The 19,778-nt window shown below is 42.7% G+C and overlaps 2 protein-coding genes across 10 annotated transcripts in view; one reads left to right on the forward strand and one right to left on the reverse strand.

Moving 5' to 3' along the window:
• TRMT2A (tRNA methyltransferase 2 homolog A) overlaps positions 1-19,778 on the reverse strand; it is a 62,354-nt gene that overhangs the window by 16,281 nt on the left and 26,295 nt on the right. The window contains exon 1 of one of the 4 annotated variants that reach the window (XM_083418276.1): positions 615-710. The exons of 1 other annotated variant lie outside the window; for it this stretch is intronic. The gene's annotated coding sequence lies outside the window, so the exon portion shown is untranslated. Of the gene's footprint in view, positions 1-175; positions 711-19,778 lie in introns of those variants that run through there. 2 more of the 4 variants (XM_083418277.1, XM_083418278.1) reach the window with 2 other exon arrangements.
• RANBP1 (RAN binding protein 1) lies at positions 1,482-18,689 on the forward strand. 6 transcript variants are annotated; one of them, XM_083418392.1, is made up of 7 exons: positions 2,898-3,202; positions 6,007-6,143; positions 6,958-7,115; positions 7,854-7,982; positions 9,351-9,413; positions 11,005-11,196; positions 16,505-18,689. In XM_083418392.1, the coding sequence occupies exons 1-7, from the start codon at positions 3,188-3,190 to the stop codon at positions 16,624-16,626; spliced, it is 816 nt and encodes a 271-aa protein (XP_083274518.1). In that variant the 5' UTR covers positions 2,898-3,187; the 3' UTR covers positions 16,627-18,689. The 6 variants fall into 6 exon arrangements, with proteins under 6 accessions (XP_083274522.1, XP_083274518.1, XP_083274519.1 ...); XM_083418393.1 differs by having other exon boundaries at positions 16,508-18,689; XM_083418394.1 differs by having other exon boundaries at positions 11,014-11,196.

Here is a 19,778-nt window from a genome sequence, read left to right on the forward strand (position 1 = left end):
TAATAAACAGTGGCGTAGCGTGGGGGGTGCAGGGGGGGGCCGGCCGCACCGGGCGCAACATCTGGGGGTTAGGGTTAGGGGGCGCAAATCCACAGGTTAGGGGGCGCAAATCCACGGATTAGGGAGCGCAAATTACTTGCCTTGCCCCGGGTGCTGACAACCCACGCTACGCCACTGCAAATAAACGGTTCTCCCTCACCCTTGTCCCTCCTTTCACCCTCTCACAACAACCCTATAAGGTAGGTCAGCCTGAGAGAGTGAGCTGCGGGGGGGGGGGCGGTTGGGCTTGAACATTTCAGCTCCCTAGTCCTAGCTCACCATTGACTTTTATGATGATGACGATTACGGAAAATTACCCCATGCTTTTTGGGGGGGGGAGGCCCCTCCGCCAAACCACACCACACCGGGGGAGCCACTAGCTGAGGCGATGCAGCAACGCAGCAGAGGACCACCCTTAAAATAAAATAAAAACCTCCTCCCCCCACCCTCCTTGCAACGAGGCCACTTATTCCCCCCCCCTCGCAGAGGTGCGAACCTCGCGGAGGCCAAGCCATATTGTAAGAGCTTCCGCGCATCCCCCTCCCCACCCCACCCCTCCCCACATCGTTTCTCACATCTCTCCGCGGCGAAGCAGAGGCAGCTCTCTCTCTCGTCAGGCAGCGGGACTCGGCCAAGCAGGGAGGGAGGGAGGGGCTGGAGGAAAGGGGCGGGGCGACGAAGGGTGTCGGTGACGTCATCGCCCCGCGCGGGCGCGCGCGGGTGACCGTCCCTTTGCAAAAAATACTTTGGTTCTCCCGTTTGAAGTTCGGTTCCTCCTCTCTCTGTGTTATCGATGTTATTAATTATTGCTGTACTGTATTGCATTTTTAAATAATAATAATAGTATTATTATTATCGTTTGGTGTTTTGTTTTGTTTTCACTTTTTAGGTTCGATTTCCCCTCTCCCTATCGTCATTATTACATTAAAGAAAAACTTGTTTTATTAATTATCGTCGTCATTACATTAAAAACAAAACTTATTATCTGAAGAAGTGTGCATGCACACGAAAGCTCATACCAACAACAAACTTATCTGGTTTCTAAGGTGCTACTGGAAGGAATTTTTTAAATTATGTTTATTAATCTATGGTTTTTATGTTTTTAGGTTATATTATTTCCTTTCACGCCATCTTCCTCTTTTTGGCTCGATTCCAACTTGTCATTATTATTTATTATTACATTTAAAAAAAAAAACACTTTAAAAAAATAAAGCATGATTTTTATTGCTTTCTTCTGCCTTCCTTTTTTTAAAAAAAGAAAAAGACCGTAGGGCGCCGAGAGACTCCATGGGTAGCCTCATAAATATGCTGAACACTTTCGTGGTCAATACATTATATCCACCCATAAAATAAATAAAAACAATATTAAAAGAGTGATAAGCGAAGATGCCAGAGCCTTTTTCCCGCTCTTTCCCATCATGCAACACCTCACTCCTCCAACCGCCCCCGCCCCCCTCGGATTCGCCACGCGCGGCAGCCATTTTAAGTCAAGGGGGCGGGAGCCGCCGAGTATCTGTGGCGTGAGCCGGCCCGAGACGTCCGGGTGTAGGGCGGGATATCAATTCCATAAAACATTCACAAATAGTTAAAATCAACAATAAGCTTTTAAAAAAACAACCTGATTAAACACACGTCAACTTTCTATATATCTGGGCAGACTTGCCTAAACAAGAACGTTTTTAGCAAGCACCGAAAACAGCATCGTTCTTCACTGGGTAGTGGCGCCCTCCCTGTGGAAAACCTCCGTTCAGATGTCAAGGAGAACTACATAACTTTGTTGATGTTTTCCTGAGGTTTTATGATTTTTTGGAAGCCGCCCAGAGTGGGCAGGGTATAAATAAAATAAATATAATTATGGAGTGGGGTTTAATGTAGTACTTTTAACAGCACCAGCTCCAAGGATTGAAAAGAACTTTGCTCATGTAGATTTGCCCCACTACTTACTGGCTTTGCCCAATCTGCGAGAATTTATGACCAGCCTTTTTTCATAGATTTAAGTCTCTTGGTTGGGAGATCGAGTGGGCATTTGATTCACTTCTTATTAGGGGACGGGTCCTCCTCTGCCTCAGAAAAAGTGGCCTGGTTTGCTTTTAGAGCGACAATATTTTTTTTCTCCTTCTGGGGATGGTTAATGCGTTTAGAAGGGCGGCCGCCAAGCTCTTATCTGACAGAATGTCTAGTTTTTATTTTGTGTGTGTTTTTGTATTGTATATCTTTCGTAATGGCTCCGGCTACACAAAATGAGATGTCATTCAGGATGCCTGCAGGCTGTTTCTAGAGCGCTGCTGCGGCTGCTCCGCTCCTGTCCTGCTTGAGGACAACAGGCGCCTGGCGGATACGATGCTGGGCTTACGTGGCCTGACCCAGCAAAGAGTCCGTCATCTCCAAATTTAATGATCACTTAGTTAAATATGTTAAGGTAAATTAACTGAAAACAGCTTGCAGATACTTAATTGGCTTAGGATTTTATTTAAGTTAACTGATGAATTAATATGTTTAATTTCATAATGTGAAGATCTAAGGATGTTAATGTTTAAGTTCATCTTTTTTAAGAACTGTCATTTGGAAAACCGTGCAATGAAATTCAACCAAGGGGAAGCGAGGAAGTCACTTGACAATGTTAAGTGTAATTTTTAATAAGGCTATGATTTATGTTTATGTGTTTGTTTGTTTATAATGTTGTGAAAACCAATAAAAAAAATGGGGGGGGAGGGGTGAGTCCGTCATCTCCTTTGCCCGCGCGCCTCCCTTGCCTGCCTGGCGCGCTACAACGCCCGCTCCCTCTCTCTCGTTGCAATGGCGCCACGAGCCCTCGTGAGGGAACTAAAGAGCCTCGTTTTCCCATCAGCCCCTGCGGCAACGGCGCGGGCTGCGGGAATGAGGGGAAAGAAGGGGGGGCGGAAGGAGGGGGCGGGGAGCGCGAGCGACGGAGGAGGCGGAGTAGCGGCGCTGAAGGAGCGTGCGAGGCAGAAAGTGTAGGCCGGGAGGCGGGCGCACGGTCGGTCGGTCGAACGGACGGGGCGAAAAGCCAGGCAGGGAAAGGTCGCCGGCGGGAAACCGGGAGAGAGGAAAAGCAGCGGCTACATTTGACGAGAGACGCGCCTCACTCGAGCCTTAGGAAAGAGACGACGCCACGCCAGCCCCCGCCATGGCCGAGACGAAGGTGAGACTCGAGAGGGTTGACGAAAAGCGCCGGCGAGCCTCGAAATCGAGAGCGAGGAGCAGTCAAAGGAGGTCCCGGGGGCGGGGGGGGTTGGACAGAGAGAGAAAGCCTCGGACTAGGCCGCCCTCTTGACTCATCCCCCCTCCCCCACCTCAGGTTTATTAATCCGTTGACGCCCCTTATTTCTCCTCCCGCTTTCCACGGGCTGCCTCAGCGCTGCCTGGCAGCCGTTTCTCTCTCCCCGCCACCCCCTTCCTTGATCTTAACAAGGCCTGGGGCCTCCTATCCTCCTCCAAGGCGCGCAGGCAGGGCCGCCGCCGCCGCAGCAACGTGCTGCGCGCGATTCGCGTTTGCTGGGACGTGGTTTGTAATAATTTCTATAAACTTCCCCCCCCCCTTTTTTGGGGGGGGAGGGGGGTGTACTGGGCCCTTCTCTGTCTCCAGCCCCGGGGTGTGTGGGTGTGCTGAGATCTCCCCCCCCTCCCCGCCTGCTGGAGGAGGAGGCCGCCCCACGTGCTCGGCTGCCCATCCCCGCTTCTCCTTCAGAGAGCCCGGTTTTCTCACAGCAATGTCCTCTCGTTAGTATTTCCATTTTTAAAATATAAGGGAGAACACCCGCATTGAAAGCGCGCTCAGGGTCAAAAGGCTTGAAGCCTTATGCAGGATGCAGAAGGTGGCTGCTGCTGCTGCTGCTTGCCATGCTTACCAAGTATTTCTAGGGATGCAGTCCTGTGCACCCGCTTGGCTGGAGGAAGAGGCATTTGAATCCATTAAGGCCGCAGGCCTTCACAATATCAAAGGGGCTGCGGATTTGCTCGTTCATATATTTGGCATGATAGAAGAAATGGGATGGGTAGGAAAGCAAAACTAAACAGTGGGAGGGCACAATTAAAAATCTGACAATTGGCCCAGAAGATAAAATAGCTACTAAGCACAGTAAAACCGCTTTAAATCCCACAATACCAGTTTTAATTTAGTAACTTTGTTGTGCACACTCTACAAAGAGAAAACTGTGTTTAAAATAGTGATATTTGTATTTCCTTGATTTGGTTTCTACCCCTCATCTTTTGATCATCAAGTAAAAACCTTGGGGCTGCTGTACCTTCTCTGACGCCTCACATTGCTAATAGACACATTAACTTAACACCACAATCCCCTGTCCTTGGGAGGATCCTTCTGTCCTTGGCATCCTAGTTCTATATTGCCTTTTTATATGTAAGAACAAGCAGGCACCATTCAGATTAAACAGCAGCTGCTAGGTCAACAACAGGTAAGTTAAAAATTGGCATTGCTGCCCAGCCAAAGTTTCAGAAAATAAATGGTTTTTCATCAAGCACTAGAATTGTATAAATGTAGGTGTATTCAGAGGGAGCTGGTTTCACAGAGAGGGTGCTACTGTTGAAAAAGACCGACCTTCTAATCACAGTTTAAAGAGCCTCTGTAGACAGTGACATGACTAGGAGGGCCGCCTCATCCAAGAATCTTAGTGACCAGTCAGGTTGATTTTCAGAAAGGTGCTCCTTCAGGTAAGTTAGTCCCAGGTTTTTTATGGCCTTGTAGGTAAAGACCAAAGCATTAAATCTGTTCTAGTTGCCTATTAGCAGCCACTGCCACACTTTTAAGCAGGCATAGGCAAACGCAGCCCTCCAGATGTTTTGGGACTACAACTCTCATCATCCCTAGCTTACAGGACCAGTGATCAGGGATGATGGGAGTTGTAGCCCCAAAACATCTGGAGGGCCGAGTTTGCCTATGCCTGCTTTTAGGAGTGGTATAGTATATACATGGTAGGATGTCTCAGTCAGCCTCCCAGCCACTGCATTTTGCTCTAGCTGCAGCTTCCAGACCAACCCTAAGAACGACCCCACTTAAGAGCACACTGCAGTAATCCAGTCTTGAGGTGGTTGATGCATGAGGCATAGTAGCAAGGCTGTCCTGGTTCGTAAATGATAATAGCTAGTGCACTAGCCAAAGCTGGGTGGGGGTGGGAAGTACTCCTAGTCATTGTGCCCACCAGGTCCTTCAGTTCAAAGCTGACAAATCATCCCATTGTTACACACTTGCTCCTTTGGAAGCGTGCAGCCCTATCCAGGGTAGGCCAGCATCCCAGTACTCAGATTTGGGAACCACCTGCCCACTGGACTTGTATGGCCTCACCTGACTCAGATGTTACTGAGAAATAGAAGTGACTGCCATCAGCTTATTGATGACAATATGCTCCAATTTCCTAATTACAGTTTCAAGCAACTTCATATAAGTAAACAGCATTGGAGAGAAGATGGCACCCTGCAAACCCCATAACATAATTATCAGGAGGCCAAGTCACTCAGGGCAACTCTGCAACTGGTCCTTTGAGTAGGAAAAAACCAATGAAAAACCATGAGCATCGCATTGTCATTGGTATCAAAAGGCATGTGGTTGAGTGAGCCATGTCCTCAGCCCTTAAAGTTGCTGGCTTCCAAAGAGGGAAAAGCTCCATTTCTTTGTGGTGAGGATGAAAGTGTGGGCTGCAAGCCACCTCTAACAAGCAGACTAGAGGAGGGGTGGAGCCCCCTCCACCAGCTCACTCATCAGCATGGAATTCCTGCTTGCCTAGGCTGGCTGATGTATATACTTGTTACATTAATTAGTTAAATGAATGCAACTATCACTTTCAGACCAAAATAGAAAAAAATGGATTAAATGGCTAAGATGTGCAAGTTCATAAGATCTTGCATTTTTATTATTGGGGGTCTTTTTGAATTAAATATCACAAGCCTCTTAGCAATTTTGTTTTAAGGTTCGTCATGTGACTTTTTCCACAGGAGACACATGAGGAGCATGACTTAGCACCTGACAACGTAGATGATTCTAACCATGACCCTCAGTTTGAGCCCATAGTTTCTCTTCCTGAGCAAGAGATCAAAACTCTGGAAGAAGATGAGGAAGAACTCTTTAAGATGTAAGTATAATAAGAATGGTGCATCAGTAACTTCCAAGCTTTGGGTTGGGGCATATTAATATGCTGATGGGTTGCAGCATTTGCACATTGGCAAGGCATACATGTTGTCTAGGGCAGTGCCTTTATTAGGCCACCAAAATGTCAGAAAATAGTGTCCAAGCTTTGGTATATGGGATTGAGTCAGTACAACTGTCTTTTTCTAAATGGCAATGTAAATCTTCGAATGGCTAAACTTTTAACGTGGTAGTCTGTATTCAACAACTTAAGGCTTTATTCTGTAGCAATTCTCAGTGAGATAGAAGGGCTAACTTTTTTCTTTTCTTTTTTTTCTGAACAGTCATCCACTTACCTAGAAACGAGGAGTGCAAAGTTGGTTTCCTTTTCTGTGACAGAAACTAGTGTTTTCTATCATATAAGGAATGTCAATTTTCAGGCCAGTTAGTTCATTGAATTTATGAATCACATCCCACAACAGAATGCCCCAAAGGAACTTGAAAGTGTAAAATAAAGCAATACTATAAAAATACATACACATATGAAAAGAGAGACTATCTTGTTCCAACAGCTATTTCTTCCCAATGTACCTATAGTAAACTAGAAGCCTAGTACTACTGTCTTTAGCAAGGATTAGTATGTCCCCCACAACAACTTGTATTGGGGAAACAAATGGTCTAGGAGAGGGAAGCATATCAAATGTACATTCATATGGAGCATTCATGTTAAGAGATTACAGTTCTGTGAAAAACCTGGTAAAAATGTCCATGCATAAACTAATCTATGTCTTGTTTTCATTTTGTGTCTCCCTCTCCAAAAGGCGAGCAAAACTCTTCCGCTTTGCATCGGAAAACGATCTTCCCGAATGGAAAGAACGAGGCACTGGTGATGTAAAGCTTCTGAAGCACAAAGAGAAGGGGACCATTCGTCTCTTGATGAGGAGAGATAAAACCCTAAAAATCTGTGCAAATCATTACAGTATGTGATTTGGTACACTGCACTTGTTGTACAGTACTACTTATTTTGCTGTAATAGCAAGAAAGGAAATTAATAATAGGGACAGAAGGTGGTGAAGGTCCTTCTGGTTCTGGTTACTAAGGAAGAGTTATACCCAAGGCCACTTGCACAGCGAGCTTCTGCCTGCATCATCAGTTGGTGCGATGTTGGAGATTAACTGGAGGTTAAAAGGATCAAAAAGCTATGTAGTTTGCCTTCTCTTAGCAAAAGTCCTTCAGATACAACCTCCAAATATAATCCAGTATGCCACAGGCAGACATGAGATATTTCACAAAAACATGCAATTAGCTTTAAGCAAGGCAGGGGAACCGTGCTGTGCAAATGAAGAAAACTATGCAGGGCCCAGTCACTTATAGCCCAACCTTCCTTAGTTCAAAAATGGCAGTGAAACTTTCACATGTCTTAACAATAATACCATGAAAAACATGCCACACTATGTAGTAGGGTTTCAGAAAACTAGTCCTAAAGGGTAGCGTCAAGATTCTAGAATGCAGTCTTAATTGTGAATAAAATCTAGTCATGCATTCATTGATAAATAGGCTAGACTAGAACTTAAATGCATTTTTAACAATCTTTTATGTTGCCGATAAGGTAGATATCTTCAGGCAGACGGTTAAGGAGGCTGTGTTGTTTGCTCTAGTACTTCCTGTGCCCAGCTACTTTTTTCTCTCTCTTCCTGCCCCGACTTTTCCTTTCTAGTTACACCTGTAATGGAGCTGAAGCCCAATGCAGGAAGTGACAGGGCATGGGTGTGGAATACACATGCTGATTTCGCAGATGAGAGTCCTAAGCCAGAACTTCTGGCAATTCGGTTTTTAAATGCAGAAAGTAAGTTAAAAGCAACATAACTTTGATCACTTAAAATTGCTGTGTATGTATGAAGACATGTGAAGTGAGTGTAAACTGAACGTTTTGTATTTCATTGCATCCCATTTTTCGGTAATGAAACAGGCTATCCTCTGTGCTAGTACTCTGCTAATACTTCAGCAGGGTTGACAGGCCTAAAGAGCACGTTTCATGACTTCTATAAAGTAGGCAGTCTGGGCTATTTAAAAAAAAAAAATTATAGGTCACATGCAAATTGTGGGCAAGCAAATTAAGTATACTGGATTTACTTTTTGGATTGATAGGATTTTAGAGGTCCTTAAATCCTTGCCTCTTAACAAGTGGAAGCAAAGGTTACTGTGTTCTGCTCTCATGTGTCCTGGCCTAGCTGTTATTTTTATAAAAAAAGTATTGACTTACTACCATAGCAACCTTCAGGTTCTGTGTTGATTCCTTCTTGTGGTGTGCCAGTGAGGAACATAATTAGCTGTTGCATGTAGGCCATTCAGTAAACCCAGGGAAATGGAGCACAACCTTACTTTCTGTGCATAGTGTGAAATTGGCTTTACGGACTTGAAGTTGGGGATGGGGGGAAGCAAATCAGACACAGGCCTTTGTTTTCCGGCCTATGGAATAAAAATGCCTTTTTTGATGAATGACATTTTTCATTATCTAGCATTGAGCAACAGTGACCTCAAGTGGTCAGTTTTGCTAATATATTGTAGTGTAACAGTAAACCACCTGACAACTTCCATTGTATGATAGTTATGAAAGTATTGATATGCTATCTTTATCAGAAATCCTTTTTGCTAATATTAACTCTATTAAAGAAAAATCTGGCAGTGATGCTAGTACATGAACTCTAGTTTAAGATCTAGTTAATCAGTAGGACTTACGATACAAATCTCCACTGCACCTAGTTGTCCAGCAAAACATCAAAGTGTGAAATTTACAGTGGAATGTATAAACAGTTCTAGAAACTCAGATACTCTGTAGACTGCATATGTACATGTGGCTTTACTAGATAGTAGGTATTGTCAAGACCAGAGCTTTCCAAACTGTCTTGATACGTTAGTGTGTCAGCTGCAGTATGTAGGTGTGTCACACAAACATTCTCCATGCTCCTCCTGGGGCAGGAAATGGGTTAGTTTAACCTCTGGTTTGCTAGTAAAACTGAATTACTGTGTCCCAAAATGATGCATATCTAAAAAGTGTCTTGCCAACATCAAAAGTTTGGAAAGCTCTGGTCTTGCTACAAAGAGGATGAGTGTTCATGCAATCTGAGGTACCAGAGAAAAAAACGTTACTTACTTTAAGTTGTGTCCAGATCCATTGCAGGATATTTTATGATACTTTATTTCCTTAAAACAGATGCACAGAAATTCAAGGCAAAATTTGAAGAATGTAGAAATGAGGTTGACAAGGGAAAGAAAGGTAAGAATTTTTTTTTTTCTGATGAAGGAATACTTCAGTCAGGAGACTGCAAACAATTCTGCAAAAGCCCCTGAACTATCAGAATAACTGGCATTTTATATATGTACTATATGCCAAGTTTTAGATCCTCTTTTAGATCCTCATTTACTTAAGCAGAAATGTAAGAGTTAAAGAGGTTTGCACTGAGGTGGTTTTTCCTTTTTTCATAATCTTCAGCAACATGCATCTCTGAACCTTTCAGTGTTACTGTCTCGTCTTGCTGTTTACCTAATTTTAGAATTTCTCGATCATACCCCACAGTTTAGCAATGTCAGAAAGTGACACGCTATCTCGTTTTTGCATGTCAGAGCAACTGACTTTCAGACACTTAAGAAATCCTCCTTATGAAACAGTAGGCAGGCAGTTGATTCTACAAAATAAAGTTTAGTTAACTTTATTCAAATCAATTTATTGCTAAAGATGGAAGCAAATTGTGCATTGTTAGCACTTATATGCTGTTTTGAGGATAGACAATCTGGCTTTCAGGTAAGGTACTAAAATTATGGCAGTTGCAAGAAACAGTATGTAATCTTGGAGAACAATTGGAAATATAAACATGATACATGGTCTTTGCATAAGAAGTCCAGCACACATTGTTTACATATCCAGCGATGACTAACTCATTTGCCATATTGACTGTGTTCACAACAAGCAAAGAGCCTGGACTTAATAAATTGTACTTGTATGTGCTCTGTGCTCGTGCGTTCAACCTTAATCTGTTTCACGTGCATGGTTAAACAAATCAAGCCCTACTACTGGCAGACACCAGGCTTGTCCCCCAGGCTCTTGATGATATTGGTGTGTGTGAGAAGGGACACACGAAAGAAGGTGGTTCCTAAGGTACCCAGGTCCCAAGTCATTAAAGTTTTTCAGGCTTGAATTGAACCCAGAAACCAATTAGCAGCCAGTATAAATCGCTATGGGACGTGGGTGGCGCTGTGGGTTAAACCACAGAGCCTAGAACTTGCTGATCAGAAGGTCGGCTGTTCGAATCCCTGCGACGGGGTGAGTGCCTGTTGCTCGGTTCCTGCTCCTGCCCACCTAGCAGTTCAAAAGCACGCCAAAGTGCAAGTAGATAAATAGGTACCACTCCAGCGGGAAGGTAAACGGCGTTTCCGTGTGCTGCTCTGGTTCGCCAGAAGCGGCTTAGTCATGCTGGTCACATGGCCCGGAAGCTGTATGCCGGCTCCCTCGGCCAATAAAGCGAGATGAGTGCCGCAACCCCAGAGTCGGCCACGACTGGACCTAATGATCAGGGGTCCCTTTACATTTACCTTTATAAATCGCTGAGAACTGACAAGATTTTCATAAGGAGAAACAAACCACAAGCCTGGTTTGGACACAGTTCTAAATTATTCCTTTTCTAGTTTGTTTAACTGTTCATGTCAGGGGAGGAATGAAGTGGGAGCAGAACTGTGCACCAGCACGCATCGTGTACACAGTATGATTTATTAAGCCAAGGTTATTCACTTATTGTTGCATGTAACACAGCCAGTGACTGCTAAAGAATTTTCTGTTAACACCTGTATATAAGAAAATTAACTTGCTATAGTGTACATAGGACCAAAAGACATGGACAGCGAGGGAGCTACTAAAGTGACCTGCAACACCTGTGCCATGTCTGTCTTCATGCCTGAGAATGTGGAAAACTACACCTGCAAGGAGTGCAAGCATATTCCCTTGCTGAAAGAGAAGATAGAGCAACTTGAGACCCGCCTGGCCACACTTCAAGCTACTGGGCAAGGTGAGGAATTTCTCATTAGAGCAGAGTGGACTCTCTTGGAACAGCAGCACAGGTGGGGTGCCCCTAGGAAGGAGGAAGATTGCCCATTGCAGGAAACGAATGCCTGGAGGAACATGACACACAGAAGCAGTACTGTCAGGAACCATGCTTTGACACTGGAGCTGCAAAATCAATTCCATGCCCTCAACTTGGACACCAATTCTGGGCTAGACGAGCAAGTGCAGTAGTTGCAGACCTCAGAATACATAGAAGTGATTATGGAAGGTGCAGTGTGCAGAACAATTCCTGTCACTCCCCAGAGGTGGAAGAGAAGTGTGTTGGTGGTAGGTGACTCCCTGCTGAGGGGGACAGAGGCAGCAGTGTGCAGGTTTAACAGGATGTATTGGGTGGTGAACTGTCTTCAGGCGCAACAATTCACTATGTGACAGACAGGTTGCCAAGTTTTATAAAGCCCACTGACGATGACAACCCCTTCTGGTTCATGGGTACAAATGATACTGCTAGATGTAGTCTTCACCATAATAGCAAGGGACGTTGACACTCTGGGCAGGAAGCTGAAGGGCCTTGGGGCACAGGTGGTATTTTCATCACTCTTTCCTGTTGAAGATTGGGGCACAGGAAGAGGAAAATGCTGGAAGTAAAGTACTGGTGGCACAGGTGATGTCAGGAAAGGTGTAGCTTCTTGGACCATGTTGTTTGAGGAAGGATGTCTGGCAAGAGATGGGTTGTACCTCATGGCAGTTGGTGAGAGTGCTTTTGCTAAGAGTCTTATGAACCTGATCAGGAAAGCTTTAAATTAAACCCTCAGAAATAGGGAGAGGACATTGCAGACTACAAGGAGACACCTGGTACTGAGGATAACAGCTTCACTTATGCACAGGAGATGGAGGTGTTGCTCCAGAAACCTGCTGAAGGGCAGGAAACTGCAAGAAGGTGGAAGAAGCAACAAGAGGACCATCTCTCTTGGCCCTGGTACTTACCAGGAAGTGATCGACAAATGATACAGAGGCAAGAGAAATCTGAGTGTAGTCAGACATGTGCTCTGGACTTTAAGAAGGCTGATGTCAAAAAGCTTAAGGAATACTCAAAGAGAAGAAATACTCAGAGAAGGGAGTCCAAGAAGAGTGAGAGTTTTTTAAAAAGTGGAATATTGAAGATACAAAGGCAGACCATTCCAACAAGAAAAGTGGGAAACTTCTAAAGAAACGAGTGTAGCTGCAAAAGGTGCTTACCGATGAGCTGAGATTTAAGAAGGACATATATAAGAAATGGAAGAAAGGGGAAATCACAAAGGAGAGTAGCCACAGTTGCAGGGAAAAGGTCAGGTGGGCCAAAGCTCAGGTTTGCAAGAGAGGTTAAAAATAATAAAGTAAGTTTATTTGGCTATGTTCAAAGCAAGAACAACAACAAGCAAGTAGTGGGTTCTCTGCATGGAAAAGACTGAGAAATTTTATTGGGTGACAGAGAAGGCAGAACTGCTCAACACCTACTTTGCCTCTGTCTTCACCCAAAAGAAAAGCAGTGCCCAACCTGGTGATAACAGAATAATAAATGTTGCAAGGAGAAAGCTGCAGCCCATGATAGGAAAAGAGGTGGCATGGGAACACCTAGTTGTTTTAAATGAATTCAAATCTCCCTAGGCAAGTATAGTGTCCTGATCAAAGGAAGTATTCATCCTGCTCTGTTGGTCTTGCCTTGGTCAGAACACATCTGGAGTACCAAGTCCACAATTTAATAAGGTTATTGACAAGCAGAGGAGGGCAACCAAGATGATCAGGAGTCTGGAAATCAAGCCTTATGAAGATTGGTTGAGAGAACTGGGTATGTTTAGCTTTGAAAAGAGGAGACTGAGAGGAGTTATGATTGCCATCTTCAAATATCTAAAGGGCTGTCAACATGGAAGAGGGAACAAGCTTGTTTTCTCCTGCTCCAGAGGCAAGGATCCGAACCAATGGATTCAAGTTACAAGAGGAAATTCCAATTAAACAAAAGAAGAAAATTCTGACAATAAGAGCTATTTGAAAGTGGAACAGACTCCAATGAGAGTTGATGGACTCTTTTTCCTTGGAGGTTGTTTTAGCAGAGGCGTGATGGCCTTCTGTTATGTATGATCTCGTTGAGATTCCTGCATCGCAGGGGATTGGAGCAGATGGCCCTTTGGATCCCTTCCAACTAAATTCTATGATTGTATAAAAGTAGAAAAATACAAAACATTTCCTAAATATATAAGCCATAAAAAGGATGACCAACTAATGCATTCTATAATTTTATATAATTAAGGAATGTGTTATAGATAGCACCTTTTCCCTTGGCCAGGCATGTAATTATTCTACTACATAACAAATTTATTGAAATTTAAGCACAGCTGAAAGCCCGAGGTTTCTTAAAAACAGTGACTTCTACGTTCAGAGTATTTCCAAGAAATATGTTTCTCAACCAGTAGTTTCACCACCCCTAGGCATGATAATAGCTTTTCGCGTTAAAAACAGAGACATAGCAAATTACATCCCTAGCTACGGTAGCTGAAAGAGAGAATGGGGACCTGTATGTTTGAAGCAGTTCCCATTTCCAGCATCCTATAAGCTTTTCTGACAAGCTAGTGGTATTTTTTGAGTTGTGCTAAAGCCATCAGCCATCCACGTCACACTGAGATCATCCAGGGTATCACAGGTCTTTCATATGATAACCTTGGCATGACATGTTACATGTGAAGTGAAAGACTTGTACAGCATCCTTTGTCTTAGGGGAATTCCATCGTGCTCTGATGCTCTTGGCTTGCCTGTACATGATTTCTGCTTTTCAAATGGCCCTCAGTGTTTGTGCCTTGTTTCTGTTTCTGACGTAAGAGGGGAAGCAAAGGAATCTCTTCTCAGTTACAGTCATACCGTGGTTCCTGAAAGCCTTGGTACTCGTACATTTTGGCTCCCGAATGCCGTAAACCTGGAAGTAAGTGTTGCGGTTTTCAAACGTTTTTGGAAGCCAAATGTCTGACGCAGCTTTCGGTTGAGTGCAGCCAATCTGAAGCCACACCTTGGTTTGCAAATGTTTTCAGAAGTCGAATGGACTTCTGGAACGGATTACGTTTGACAACCAAGGTACAACTGTACTTACTGTTTCCTCCATTTGATACAAGTGGGGCTTACTATACTCTTCTAAAGAAGAAGTTTTCAGTGCTTGATCTCAGTTCCTTGCGCATCACTCACTAGTCAAACTGGATGTTCACTATCAAACATGGTGTTCTTGTGACCAGGGAACTCTCAGCCACAATTGACAGGATTACTCTCTGTCATCTTGTTGGATGTCTCTGCCCTGCAAGCAGCTGATAAGGAAATGAAGTTGTGGTATGAGTGATTGCAGCCTGATGGCAGATAACCAATAAGTAGCTCAGTATCCACAATCAAGGATAAGTTGAATTTTTGCGACTTCTTCTTAAGAACGCAGGTGGAGATTCGGGATAGACAAAAAGAAGTACTTCACAAAACACATACTGTGGTACCTTGGTTTAAGAAGAGCTTAGTTTATGAACAACTTGGATTAAGAATGCTGCAAACCCAGAAGTAGGTGTTTTGGTTTGTGAACTTTGCCTTGGAAGCAGAACATACTTCACTTCCTGCTAAGTGTAAATTGAGTCCCCCGCTGCTATGGGAAAGCACGCCTTAGTTGAAGAACAGACTTCTGGAACGGATTAAATTCGTAAACCAAGGTGCCACTGTATAGGTACGGAATTTATTACCACAATATGTGATAATAACCACCATCTCGGATGCCTTTAGAAGAGGATCAGGCAGTCATAGAGGATGCTATCAATGGCTGTTAGTCATAATGGTGGAGTTACACAGGAGTGTTGTTGCATTTGTGTCCTGCTTGTGAGCCTCTCATAAGTATCTGGTTGGCCTAACAGGATGCTAGACTAGATAGACCTTTGGTCTGATTGCACAGGGCTCTTACATCAAGTGTTCAGGGCCATGATTAACAGGTAAGCAATCTTCATTTTTATGCTTAATAGCAGGCTCACTCTGTGCCTGACTGCAATATTCAGTCACGGTGCTTTTTAGGCCTGCTAGAGTAATCCAGGATGTTGTGAACACTTTCCCTACTTGTGGAAGTCCGTTTCAATTGATCTTGGTACAGATGACCCTTTTTGTCCTTTCCAATCCACAATTCTATGATTCCAGGTGCTTCATTATTACTGATGAATTTGAGGTATAGAAATGTTACCAGTTTTAAAAATCTTGACGTTGGGATTTTTTAAGAGAGACTCTTAGTATTCAATTGACTTTTTATGTACTCATCAGGACGTGAAGTGTTATTCTCACTGAAGTGTCTGGTTTTCATATAGCTGCGTCATAGCTCTGCATGGATACAAACACAGATACAGTATATATATATATATATATCTCAGAACATTCCAAAATTATTTCTTTCTTGCAGCACTTTGTTACAGTGGAATAGCTAGTTGCTTTGTAATTAAAATTGTATTAATGGTTAGCAATTCAAAATCTTCGTGTAAGGAGGGGAGATTCTCCCCTCCCCCTTTGAGTTAATGGTTTTTCAAACTATGAAGCATTACTTTTTCCTGCAGATTATCCTGAAGGCATAAAAACATAGACATGTTGCAATAGAGAGCTTCTACTTTTCAAATAATGTAACCTTGGGTTAAAGTAGCTTCGGGATGAATATTTTCGGGTTGCGCTCCGTGGCGACCCGGAAGTCACGGGGCACGTTACTTCTGGGTTTCGCCGAATGCGCAGATGCTCAAAATGACGCCATGTGCGGAAGCAGCGAAAAGCGACGCGCAGTCACGTGTTACGTTCACTTCAGGATATGAACGGGGCTCCGGAACGGATCCCGTTCGCATCCAGAGGTACCGCTGTATCTTTTTTAAAAACTCCGCTGCTTATGATCTGAGTGCCAAAAGGACCTGCCTGTGAGAAGTTGGAAAGTCAGGAACCAACGAATGCCTTTTCCTTCTTCCCTCCTGGGCCTGTAGTTGCGTGTCTTTTATCCTAACCAAATTACCCTGCTTCTTCCAAAGAACTTGGGGCAGTACACATAGGGTGGGTTATTGCATGTTACAACAGTGTCCCTCTCGGGTAAGCTGAGCAGAAATATAACAGCTTTCCCAAGGCTGTCCCATTAAGTGGAGCTTTGAATCTGGCTTATCTGTTGTTCAAATCACAGCATTCGCCACACTGACTGTCTTGCATTATTACACCATACAAAATACTATATTGTTCTCTCAGATCTTTTTGACATGTTTCCATTTTACCTACTGCACTGTCTAATAATATCTTTAAACATTTTTTAGCAGGAACAGAAAAAAATGATAGTGCTGATAAAGTTGCCGAGAAACTAGAAGAACTTTCTGTAAAGGAGGAGATCAAAGAATCGGAGAAAGAAGTCAAGGAGAAAACTGAAGAAAAGCAATAAATCATCTTGGGCCTTGTGTTTTATTTTTTTCTTAATTTTTTAATTTTTACAAGGGACTTTATAAAGAACTGTATTACAACATTCACTTTTTTTTCTAACTTTTTGCCCTTTTTGAAGAGATCTTCAGAAAAAATCCATTCCCCAGTCATGAAAATGTACTGTGCTAAACTTTCTTTTCCATAGTGGAAACACTTATTTATAGTCATCCAAGAGAGTGAATAAAAGTTTGAAAATGGTGTCAAAGGACAGAACTGAATTTTCTGTATGCTTCAGATGTGTGGCTGCAATTATTACCTTGGGCTATATTTTTCAGTGCATATCTTTAGATGAGATGTAGTATAACTGAATTATACCAGTAGAAAAAGTGCAGGTAATAAAGATGTTTCTCATATACTGTGACTGAAAGCTGTTAATGAATGAAACCAGATACTCTATATTTTCCTTGTAAGTGGGGTTGGAGTGAACGTACGTGTTTTGTGAAACTTTGTTACGGAAAATGGCGTACCCCTTAGAATATAATGTTTTGATCCTCCAATGGATTTCAGCATACGTATGGTTTCTAATGGTCCTTTGTAGTTGACCGAGCATGGCAGAACATGCGTTCTGAATTTGCCATGGCTGAAAATGATGCTGGTTGGCAACAATGAAGCTTAAGACCTTACTATATTTCAAATATTTCTCCATGCAGAACAAGAATGTGCTGTCTGGAAAACTTTATAATCACAAGCAGTTTGCGGAATAGATGGGACACGAAGCCCAGTTCACTATGATATCTTTAAATCTTCAGTCTAAGCTATCCATTTAACACAAGTATTAAGATTAGTGTATTACATAACCTGTTCTTTGTTGCTGTCTTAATGATAGCATACCCTAGTGCTTTTTTGCAGGTGGGGGAATTGACTTAATCTTAATGGGGCTTCAGGCTGTGGGAAAGTTGAATATCTCTTAGCATCCTTGGGGGAAAGCATCAACATTTCAGGACTCCGCATCACTCATAGGGATAGAACCTCGGGCAGATTTAACGTTAAACTTCAATGCCATGTAGGTAAACTAAGATGTTCTATCGCTTGTTCTGCCGCTGATAATAAAAATTGGTTCTCTTGCAGGATTTGCTGCAAGGATAGTCTTACATGGAATCTTATTTCCACATGGAAGTCCTTTCCGATCTCTACGTAGGAACAGCCAAGGGTGTTTGTGACTGACTGCATTTGGCACACAAGTTTACACTTCTACTGCAAAATAGGCAATGGTTGCTGACAATGCCAATGATATTCCTGTATCCAGGTCTTTGTTGCACAAGTGTGTGTGTGTCTGGATTGGGGCTTGTCTCAGTCCAAGTCCAATTTTTATACATTTATACTGTCCCATTTCTGTTAACTGTGTGGGTCTCCTCAAAACACATAGATTGTTTAACGTACTTGAGAGGTGAGAATAACTGATGCAGTCTTTAAAGGTCTGAGCCTCCCATGTACACATCAACTGTATATTGAGTGTGCATGTGTGTAGATGTGAAATGTTGCTTTTCCTATTCGTAATGGTATGCACAACACTTCAAACCTTTTCACGTGAAACTGGGTGGCGGAATCTTTCACTTAATATAATGGATTTAGAATGCGTCCTCTTGTCTTTACCTAGAACGATAAACATTTCCTGGATTTTCTGTTTCCAATAATTGTTTTGGATTTCAATTCTATGATTATTTCTCCCCTCTCCCCCCCCCCCCAACCCCCTGTTCTTTGTGCATACTGTTAGCTGCGTAGCATTTTGGCCTTGTCATGTTTGATTCTTATGGCTGAGTCTGTCAAGACTGCTAGAATTTCTTCGGACTTTTCTATGTGGGGGTGGGAATAAGACCTGCAGAAATACCTCAACAAATCCCTTATTAAGGACTCTTGCCAGTATATATGATAGTAATGCATTTGAAGGTTAAAAGGGCATTGTCTATTGCTCTTCAGATCCTCCCATCTGTAAAAGTCACCATAAGTGGATTCTGATTTATCTTGTCAAAGGGAGAAATTTTGCTCACCAAACTAACTTCAAAATAAATTTAACTGTAATCAGCATTCTTGCTTTTTTTTTTTTTTAGTTCTTATAACATCAGATATACATTGATGTTACAGAAGCAGAAAATGGCAACAAGCCATATCATGTGACCTTTTCAATGCTAAGGGTGCCTCTTTGCTGCAACCAAGCCTTCCTTCAAATATGTTGTCTCATGACACATTTGTATACTTTTTCACATCCTCTGACTTGTACCTGTGATTGTTTACAACTGTTTAAAACATTCAGGTGACATGATTTTTATATGGTACATTTGCTGATCATAAAACATGTTGAGGTTGGAGCGCCTTTTGGATGTTAAACGTATTTCACATTTTTGTTTTTTTTATAGCAGAGACGAAGGAAGGTGTGCTTGTGTGTGTTACTGTGTTAACTTAGTACGCAGAAGGAAGAGTTTTGTGAGTCTCCAGTGTAAAATCTGGAGGTTTCAAATGTTGAACCAAGACTGGATTTTTTTTGGGGGGGGGTACATTGTCTGTTCATACTCACGTGTTATGCTTTTATGGAAGAGAATGTTTCAAAAATGAACCGAAGCCATACAGCAGAACTTTATAAACAATATTCCAACTTCTCTATACATAATAAATATACTAAAGTGAGGTGTTATAATTTAATTCTCTCTTTTTAAAATTTGGAGGTGAATTGGAGCCTGGTTGCTGCCATTTTAAGCTATGAACTCTTTCTAGGTTGAATTGTGTTATTCGCAAACTTTGTGTGTAAAAGGATATCTTTATAGAGGTGCTATGTGAACTCCTGGGAAGCATATTTTGATAGCAAGGCTCCTAACACTAATTTACACTGCCTTGGGAAATTGTCTGCAAAACTGCCTAATTCCATGAACAAAAGTCTGAATGGGAATATTACTATTTTTTAAAAGGTTACTCAGAGCAATTTAACATATATAAACAAACAAATGCATTGAAACTGACATAAAGGAAAAACAAATTAAGTCCTTTTAAGAAAAAAAAGCGGGATTAAAACATTCCACCCAAAATACAGTAGTACCTTGGTTTACGAACTTGATCCGTTCCGGAAGTCCGTTCTTAAACCAAAGCGTTCTTAAACCAAGACGTGCTTTCCAATAGCAGCGG

The sequence above is a fragment of the Podarcis tiliguerta genome (genome assembly GCF_965153285.1).
Source record: "Podarcis tiliguerta genome assembly, chromosome: 16".
In the NCBI taxonomy this organism is placed as follows: domain Eukaryota; kingdom Metazoa; phylum Chordata; class Lepidosauria; order Squamata; family Lacertidae; genus Podarcis; species Podarcis tiliguerta.

Excerpts from the sequence above, each read along its gene's own strand:
- RANBP1 (XM_083418392.1), top strand. Across the intron at positions 7,116-7,853 it reads AATCTGTGCAAATCATTACA|TTACACCTGTAATGGAGCTG; the intron begins GTATGTGATTTG and ends TTTCCTTTCTAG. Across the intron at positions 9,414-11,004 it reads GGTTGACAAGGGAAAGAAAG|TGTACATAGGACCAAAAGAC; the intron begins GTAAGAATTTTT and ends AACTTGCTATAG.